Source organism: Marmota monax, unplaced genomic scaffold (assembly GCF_021218885.2).
Source record: "Marmota monax isolate L192 unplaced genomic scaffold, Marmota_monax_Labrador192_F-V1.1 WCK01_AAM20220418_F8-fsc00013, whole genome shotgun sequence".
Lineage (NCBI taxonomy): Eukaryota > Metazoa > Chordata > Mammalia > Rodentia > Sciuridae > Marmota > Marmota monax.
In genome coordinates, this window is record NW_026692202.1 from 21257790 (window position 1) to 21267976 (window position 10187).

The window sequence follows — 10187 nt, forward strand, 5'->3', positions numbered from 1 at the left end:
CCTACCACAAACAAGGCTCTGGGTTCAATGTCCAGTAGCACAAACACAACAAAACTGTTTTTTAAAAAAAACCTGTTCTAGAAGTTATAAATAAATGCTATGAGGGGCTGGGGATGTATCTCAGTGACAGAGTGCTTGCCTAGCATGTATAAAGCCTTGAATCTGATTCTCAGCACCACTAAATGAATGAACGAACAAATAACATTAAGAAGGGCAACTACAGAATGTATCTTCTTTTCCCTCAATTTTATTTAAAACCAAAAAGTATCAAAATGCAGGAAAGTAAAGCCAGGTAAAGTTTTCTCTTTTGCTAAAATTGGTGTAAGCATATTCTGGAAAGTGGAGTTTAATATCTCCAACATGCAATCACACTAATTATGAACATTCAAAAAATTATTTCCCATGAGTATTAGCTAAACTTTTAAAGTTTAAATGACTTATTACTCCCTCAATACCTAAAGTAATTATCACTAATTAACAACCAAGTCATTCTTTTTTCTGATTTGATGTGTCCTACAAATTAACCTAAGATAGCCTCTAATAGTCAAAAGAAGAGTTTATAATTTCTTAAGGAAAATGCTTAAGCAGTTTCAAATACTTTGTCTCTATAATTAAACGTAAGCAAAACATGCAGCTAAATAAAAGAATCAGCTTGCACCAAACTGATGAAACAAAGAAATTTTCAAATAATTTAAATAGTATCTCACCTTACAATTTTAATTTTTATTTAATAAGTCACTAAAACAATGTTTAATAAAGGTTATTAAACATATCTTACCTCCTCAGTAAAATCTTCCCTATTATCCTAGGCTGAATTGCTTACTACCTATTTTGAAATCTTTATTGAAATGACTATACATAAATTAGTTTATTCACCTAAATATTCACCAGTAACTAATCAGATACAACCACAGACCACAACTATTATGCAGCTGTAGAACAGAAAACTACACAATTACATGAGCAGCTACTGGATGATCTTGAAGATGTGGCAAAAAATAAATAAAAATAAAAATAAAAAATAAAACAAACAAAAAACAAGATGAAATTGGGGATGTAGCTCAGTGGTAATTCCCAGTATAGTAAAAATAAAGAAAAAGAGCAAAATATTTCCGGAAAGATGTATAAAAAACTGCCTTTGTGGAAGGAGACTGGGGAGGTCTGGAGTAGGAGATCAAGTTTTCATTGTATGCCCTTTTTTTGTAACTAAATTTTTACAGGAGTACTTTACGAGAAATACATCACAATGTGGTATATACCACCTTACATGCAGTATATTGCTGCAGTGCATGACTGTGTTACATTTTCAGCAAGCAGAGAATTAGCTAGTCATGGTGGAACACAACTGTAGTTCCAGCCACTTGGGAGGCTGAAGTAGAAAGATGGCTTGAGTTCAGGAGTCTGAGACCAGCATGGACAATATAATAAGATCTTTTCTCAAACAAAAAAAAAAATTAAAAACTAGGGAATTTAAAATAAAGTGAATGTTAGTTAACAATACACTGCTGTTTGACATCTCTTCAACCGTCATCATGAAGTAATATTTAAATCTTACCTTATTAATTTACATCCTAGTGGAGTCTCCTGTATCTTATATCTCCTGTAACATATAAACCTAGGTCACTGCATATAAATGCTTTCTTAAAAGTAATGATTTAATAGTTAAGTAATTACTCATGATTCTTCTTTAAAAATAAAGTTTCCTGACCTCTCATGCTCAGGATGAATTATTTTTAAATATGGCTGAAGATCATTTATCTGTACTTTCCAAATCGATATTTCTGGAGCATAGATATATTAACACAAAAAAAGCATAACTAAAAAATAATCTCCTGAATATATATTTTTTTCTTTCTGTTCAATATTTTTCAAAAGAGCACTGTGGCTATTTAGGCAGATAAATAAATTTCCAAGAGAAAGGAATGTTGTGGTCACTTCAAAATATTTAGCATCCACACTTGAGAGCACTATGTGCCAGTTACCATACCCCTAGTCACTGCAATAACCAAAAAACTGAACCTGCATATTTCTAAATGCTATGGAAGAGAAAACTGGAAGTCCAATTGAGAAGCACTAGTTATATGAACTAAAAAATTATAAATATATAAGACACTATTTATATTTATATACAATACACATTTCCACAACTGCAGTTCAATGCTTTAAAACAGGTGTCAGGGTAGGGGCGGGGGTAGCTCAGTCACAGAATGCTTGCCTAACATGCCAAAGGTCCAGGTTTGATCCCAGGCACTGTTAAATCCACCAGTCATCCTGCCCAGAATATAATGCTGTCAGCAAACACTACACCTTGACAAATCATGGTTCAACTACTACAAGGCTTAATTTTTTCAGTGAGTGATTATTTTAAAATCCTTTCAGAACAACTCTTCCGTTGGAATATTTCTATTAAAACTCTCAAATCAATAAATTTCAACCATACTATACTCATCTCAGATATAGACACAAATCACATTCTACTACAATTATCTGTCCTATCTTCTTTCAGAGACTGTAAGCTCCTTGAAACTAGTGACCATGATCATGCCTGGCCCATATATAGCAGGTACTCAACAAAAATGCTGAATGAGTAAATACTGGCACAGCATAATACAATAGTTCAGGAGATTTTTATAACCAGTTTTTAATACTGGTAAATATAGTAAACAAATAAATGCAAGAAATTAATTCTGGATATCATGTATTCTTATTCTAAGTCAGTGTTAAGAAAATTAATAAAAGTTACCTGTGGTACCCATATAAAAACAAACGTTTAAAAGATAAAAGGAAATTTAAAATTTGTGACAGGTATTCTCACAGGCCCATGTTTTACCTTCCACTTTAGCTTTAAGCAAATGTTCATTAAAATAAACAAAAGTGGGGCTTGTTTCCAGGAAGCAACTCTAAATATAAAGAGCAAAAAAACTCTTGTTAACAATTTAAAAACAGCTTATGCCTTTCATTTCTATTCTATTTTTCAGAATCTAAGAACTCTGATACTATCCTACATCTTTCAAAAAGAGAGAAAATCCACAAACTAAGGATCAAAAGCAAATTCTATTTTTACTGCACTATATTTTTTAGCTCACCTTTTGCCAAAATAAAAATTCATTTGTAATTCACATCTATAGCAAATAGATCTTCTTATTAATTTACATCCTAGTGGAGTAAAAAAACACAAAGTTGCCAAAAACACACACTGGTGAAAGAACCGTTTCTTCAATAAATAATGCTAGGAAAATTAGATGCCCACATGGAGAAAAAGTAAATTGGTCCTTTGTCTCTCACTACATACAAAACATCTCAAAATGGATTAAAGACTTAAGTGTAAAACCTGAAACTATGAACCTAGTAGAAGAAAACATAAGAGAAATATTACATTACACTGAACCAGGCAAAGGACTTTTAGGATATGACCCCAAAAGCACAGGAAACAAAAGCAAAATTAAACAAATGGGATTTTAATCTGGGATTACCAAACGAAAAAATTCATTCACAGCCAAGGAAAAAACATAATAAAGATACAACCTATTGAAAGGGAGAATATATGTATTAACTATACAACTGATAAGGAAGGGATTGATATTCAGAATACAAAAGTAATAGAATAGCAAAAAAAAAAAAAAAGACAAAAAGACTGTAATAGAACTTTCTCAGAAGACATACAAATGACCAACAGGTATATGAAAAAATGCTCAACTTCACAAATCATCAGGGAAATGCAAATCAAAACAACAATAAGGAGACCAGGCATAGCTCAGTGGTACAGCATGTTCTTAGCATGGGTAAGGCCTTGGGTTGAATATCCAACATGAAAAAAAAAGAAAAAACCCAAACACAATAATATATCACCTCACCCCAGTTAATGGCTGTGATTAAAAAGACAAGAAATGCAAGAAATTGATTCTGGATATCATGTATTCTTATTCTAAGTCATTCTATTTCATGTATTCTTATTCTAAGTCATTGTATTCTTATCATGTATTCTTATTCTAAGTCATTCTTATTCTAATGTTAAAAACAGAACTACTGGGCTGAGACTGTGGCTCAGGTAGCACACTTGCCTGGAATGTATAAGGTACTGGGTTAGATCCTCAGCACCACAAATAAGTAAATAAAAAAATAAAGGTCCATTGACAACTAAAAAAAAACCCAAACAAAACAACAACAACAAAAACTACCATATGATCTAGCAATCCCACTCTGAGTATATATACAAAAGAAATGAAAGCAGTGGTGTATTGAAGAGATGCTTCCATGTTTAGGGTAGCACTACTCACAATAAACCAAGATAAAGAATGAATCTAAATATCCATTGCTTGATGAATGGATAAAGGACCTGTGGTATATACACAATGGAATACTCTTCAGTCATGAAAAAGGATGAGTCTGTTATTTGCAACACCTGGAGGATATTACACTGAGTGACACAAGCCTGTCAGAAAGACAAATACCGCTCACTCATATGTGGAATCTAAAAAGGCTCTAGTTATCAGAGAGTAGGGAAGGGAAGAAGGAGAGGGATGAAAGGAGATAATTAGATAGAAGGAATAAGATCTCTGGCACATGGTAGGGTAACACAGATATCAAAAATGTGTATTTCAAAATAGCTAGAAGAGAGGTTTTTGAATGGTCTTACCACAAAGAAATGAATGTCTTGAGGTGATGGATATCCTAATTACCTTGATTTCATCAGTGAATAATATATACAGGTACTGAAGAAGCATACTGTATCCCATACATATCTACAATTATTTTGTGTAAATTTTTAAAAATATTATTTTTATTGGCAATGCTGGGGATCAAACCCAGGGTGGGTCTCACACATACTAGGCAAGTGCTCTGCTGCTAATCTACATCTCCGGCTCTTAATTCATTCTTTTTTTTTTTTTTTAAATAAATGCAACAGGGAGGATCACACAATCACTGAGCATCAACAATGACAGAATACTAACTCTGGAAGCCCATTAATTCTGACTAAAGTTTTTGCCTTCTTGAAGCATGTGAATATCCCAGTTTCATAGGAAAAACAAAAATGTTAATAATAATATCAAGGTTAGAAACCAAGACATAATTTTTAGTTCCTAGTATTTCAAATACTATATTTAGATTGCTCCAATAAATTATATAATTGTTAACCATTGCTTTGCTCAACTTGATATCAAGATACAATTTTAAAGACAATGCTTCATGCTACCTCCCCTTCAACGGGATTACTAAAATTAATAGGTTCTATTTTTTTTAAATCTAGCAAATGCTGTAGAAGGAATCAAAGCCAAAGACCCTATTAAAATAATAATCATATTTAAGTGTATCCAAATAATTGTGGGATTGACATGCATGGCATATTTTATAATTTCTGAAATACACTCGAGGTTTATTTCATTACTATTTTGTTTTTGTCAGCACCAGTCAATAAAAAACAATTTATGTGTGGTAAGACTAATCACTTAACAAAATTAATACCAGAAGTCACGTTCACACTGGTTTTTAAAAACCCTCATTCATTAAAAAAAATTTTAAGGCAATGATTTTATCTTGTCATAAACCTTCAAAAAGTGCAGTCTGCATGAGATCCCCTTTTCCCTAAATTATTAATCCTGTTTATAAATACTTTTGGTCAAGAGTAAAACTAGCTTTAATATCATCAGTGGACAGTACCAAGAGGAAACATTTTTAAGCAAAGCTTGACTCAAGTATTAGGAACACATACACTTTTCACTAGTTAAAAAGGTGGTGGTGGGGGGCGCCTGGGGTTGTGGCTCAGTGGTAGAGCACTCACTACTAGCATGCTTGGTGTCCTGGGTTGGATCCATCCTCTGCATCCCATAAAAATAAATGGGATAAAGGTATTGTGTCCAACTAAAAAAAAAATAAATATAAAAAAAGGTGACCCTACTTACAAAACACTTTCTACTGTAGCTATCTTACTGAGTTTTTTTTTTAATATTTAAAATAAATCTTCATATCTAAAGACCAAATAAAATTAAGTGGAGGGAAGCTGGAGTTGTGGTTCAGTGGTAGAATGCTTGCCCAGCATGTGTGAGGGACTGGGTTTGATTCTCTGCACTGCATATAAATAAATAAAGGTCCATTGACAACTAAAAAATCTTAAAAAAAGAAGAAGAAGAAGAAGAAGATGATGATGATTAAGTGGCTACTTCCAAGACAGAGAAACTGGCAATTTGAAATGATTCTTTAAAACTAAGATTCAAAGGAATCCCGGTAACTCAGGAGGCTGAGGCAGGAGAATATTTCAAGGCCAGCCTCAGCAAGCTAGGAGAAATAAAAAATAGAAAAAGGACTGGGGATGTTGTTCAGTGCTAAAGCACTCCAAGGTTCAATTCCCAGTCCCCCCACTCACCCCCGCCAAAAAAAGGGAGGATTCAAAGGAATGACAGAATATCTACTCAAGACCTGTTACCTTAAGTGGGGAACTTTCTGATTGCATATACTCCTAAACAAGCCACCACATGATCTCACAAAGTTCCTTTTCAAAAACAAATGGCCATCAAATCATTCATGACAATAAAATGCATACTGCAATTGAGATTCTTTTGTAAGGATCAAATATCCCTGATCTTCTTTTTCTGAAAGAAGATTTCAGAATTTGGAGGTTTAAAAATAAGCAAAAATGTAATCTACTCTGAAATGCTAAAATGGTCTACCACTGTTCGATCTTAAGCTCAGTATTTCCAAGACAAACTCTCCGTAAGGACATATTCTCAAGTTAACTAAATGTAGCCTGTAAAAACTGTCTTTTCCCTCCTCGACTATACAATTGAACCAAAATCTTCACCATAGTCAGAAGCAGCACCTTGGAATTTCAAATGTAACACGAGGGCTGGTGATAAGCACAAATGTAGACTCAAACTCTCCATATTCTGTCATGAGCAAACAGTATCGTTAACATTCCAAATCCTGGTTAGAACGAATTCACTGTTAAGCAGTGTCCTTGGGCAAGAAAATAGGAAAGATTTGAAACTAACCAAAGCAAAGATCCACATGAACCTCAGTCTTCTGCCCCTTCACCAAGAGGCCAATAGGAAAGATTCAAAGAAATGCGAGATGGGTTGGGGTGCAGAGGGGAGAGTATCGTACTCCTCGAAAGGAGAAAGCAAAAGAGAGGCTCTGGAACAGCTGCCCCAAAGGGACAACCGACTCCGGGAAAGGTGTGCAGAGACAACTCTTCCCCACCCAGGAGATCAACCTTTATCTTGGAAGCAGTGCACCAAGCAAGCAAAGACTGGAGCGGACAACGACTGCCGCCACCACCCCCTTTCCAAACGCTTCCCGCAACTACAAGGGGTCGGCAGGGACTGCCCCCACGGAACATCAACAAAGACCCCTTCAGTCGCTGGGCGAAACTCGAACAACAAAGGCCCGCGACAGCCTGGACGCGGCCCGGGCCGGGGCCGGGGGCGGGATGCATAAAAGCAAGCGAAAGCAAAGGACTCAAATCAGGGGGGGCGGAGGCCCGTCGGAGTGGGAAGCAGAGGCGCAGAGTACCGTAATCCCCAGTGCACAATGAGAAGAGGAAGAGGAGCTGGCCTCCATTCCCCTCTTACACTCTCCCAAGCCTCGCGCTCTACATCTCAGCTGTGGGGACCGCGCAGTCCCGAGTTCGGGGAGGGGAAGAGGAGGGGGAATTTTCCGCCCAGACCACAACTCCCTTCCCCCAGCCGGGAGGTGCAGACAACAACAACCGCCACAACGGCAGTCACACAAAGGCGCTTTCCTCGTACTCCCCGCTCTCGCCCCGGCGGCAGCGCCGCAGACGATGCCAAGGCAGAGACCACCACCACTCGGCCGCCTGGCGCTTGCTCGCCCTCTTCCCCCTCTAGCTGGGTAAAGGGGGAGGGGACCCCCGGGCGTCCTCACCTGGCACAGCTGCTGACAGTACTCTGTGGCCGCTTCCACGGCCGGTACCCGGCTCTCCCGCAGCTGTCGCTCCAGCTCCTGGAGCCGCTCGCCCAGGCGCTGCAGTTCCGCGACGCAGCCGCCTCCACCGCAACTCAACCTCTCCTGCTCGGCCTCTTCGTCCGCCATCTTCACACCCCGCTCCGTCGCGTACGCACCTGGGTCACGTGATAACACAATGCCACGTTCGGCGGGGTCACGTGCCGGGCGCGCTCGCACGCCGCCGAGCACGTACAAAGGGCCCGGTGGGGAGCATGGGGGGCGGGGAGAGTGGCACGAGAAAGCTGGAGGGAGGTGAAGGATAGGGGACAGGAGAAGGGCGGGGTTGAGGCTGTGCGAAAACCGCGTTTTACTTACCCCAAGCGGGAAGTGGGCTGCAGCGGCCGAAAAGGGGCGGGCTGGTGAGGCCTGTTGTTGGTCACGTGGGCCCCGCGAAGGGAAAAAGCCTGGGGAGGGGCTTCCTCTCCAGTGTCCGGGTCCCGGCGTGGCTTTTCCGAGTCCCTGAAGTCGGCTATGATCATATACCCTAGTCCTCCAAGAGGACGGCGGGAAGAGAGTTCTGGGTACCCTGGGGCAATGGCTGCATTTGCTGTTGGCCTGTAAACGGCCAGATGCAAGGGGAGCGGGAGAACGTAAAGCCCACCCATGAACCACAAGCGTGAGTCAAAGCCGGACTCGGAACTGTCAAAAATTGACTTCTCAACCGGCTGGGAGGAGAGAGGAAGGGAGGAGAGACCCAATGCCTGAGTACCAGTTCTGGTCCAACTTGCCTCTCCTCTTCATCCCCAAAAACACCTCTCCCTTGGAAAAATATTCTCTACGGCTGTGGCGGCAACAAAGAAAAATAACAGATCAGAGCAGAATGAGGTTTAATCCTCATACTGGAGAACGGGACAAACTCACGAAGAGCATAGTTTTGAAAGAATTAAAACAAGACTAAAATTATGAACGTTGTAACCAGATGATTTTTAAACCACAGAAACATTTTAAAACTAAGTAACCAACTAATCTCTTTCTCGGTGATTTAAGACTCCTCACTACAGAAATCACCAACACTGAAAGCAGGCTATATATGAAAGCTCTTGAAAAGAAAGTAGGTCAAGGAAAAAAAAAAAAAAAGCAACAAGGACTCCATTAAAATCATAATGGAGGAGAGAAAATTGATGCTAAAATAAAAGAACAAGGTTGTCAAAAATTATTATAAATAGCAGCATTTCTTCCCTTGTGCTACAAATAGTGATGGCATTCTGAACCATATTCAAACTTGAAGATATGAAATTCTTGACATTAAAGGAATAGAAGATGGGCTGGAGTTATAGCTCAGTGGTAATGCTTGCCTAGGGTGTGTGAGCTCCTGTTTTCAGTCCCCAGCATCCCCATCAATCAAGTGTTTAACCTAAAGTTCATAACAAAACTACTGTTTTGTTAATATCAGCATTAAATAAGAGGCCATTCTTACAGCTGAATACAGAAATTCAGAAATGATATTGATGGAGTACCTAGTCTTTTCACTCTTATGTTCTGATTTTTTTTAGTACCAGCATCTGAAATAAAAAGAATACCTATTGAGTGCAGTGTCCTTTTCAAGAGATTTTTGGTATTCTACATAGTATGTTGTCCAGGATGAGTGTTTTATAATGTGTCTGTGATGGTCATGTTTTAAAAGTAGCATTATATAAGGTGAGCAGGCACAACTAAACCTTATGAAAAACATTATCAGTATTACTTATTAAGATAGAATCATCAGGGGCTGGGGCTGGGGCTCAGCGATAGAGCACTTGCCTAGCACATGCAAGCCACCAGGTTTAATCCTCAGTACCACATAAAAATAAACAAAATAAAGATATATATATATATATATTTTAAAGATAGAATCTTCAAATGTTTACTGTGGTAGATACTGGAAGTACATTTAAGGGAGAAAGGGTATAATTTGTAATAGTATCACTGAGAGCTGAAAAAGCAACTAAACTTTTTTTTCCACTGCTGGCAGGGTAAACTTTTTTTTCCCCCACTGCTGAGCTACATTTTCCAGCCCGCAGCTAATGATTTTTAATATTTGCAGCTCACTTTTCCAAGTATTGAAACTTCATTTGAATGTCTAAATCAGTTTTTGTTATCTTAGAAATCCAGTGAAAAATGAGAAATGTGCGATTAGCCAAACATACCAGTTAATCCAAGGAGATCTAAGGTATCAAAGGTTAACAAAATGCATTTGCACTTCAAGTGTAGTGGCTAATTACACTTGATATGTACAATTGTATCTAATC

At 38.3% G+C, this 10187-nt stretch overlaps 1 protein-coding gene across 2 annotated transcripts in view; it reads right to left on the minus strand.

The window, feature by feature from the left end:
* Znf292 (zinc finger protein 292) overlaps positions 1 to 9743 on the minus strand; it is an 81072-nt gene extending 71329 nt beyond the window's left edge. Inside the window, exons 1-2 of one of the 2 annotated variants that reach the window (XM_046431814.2) lie at positions 8275 to 9743; positions 7879 to 8075 (exon numbers count right to left, since the gene is read on the minus strand). In XM_046431814.2, coding sequence (XP_046287770.1) covers positions 7879 to 8046 — 168 coding nt within the window. In that variant the 5' untranslated portion in view covers positions 8047 to 8075; positions 8275 to 9743. Of the gene's footprint in view, positions 1 to 7878; positions 8076 to 8274 lie in introns of those variants that run through there. The other variant, XM_046431822.2, reaches the window with a different exon arrangement.
* Between the last annotated feature and the right edge of the window lie 444 nt (positions 9744 to 10187).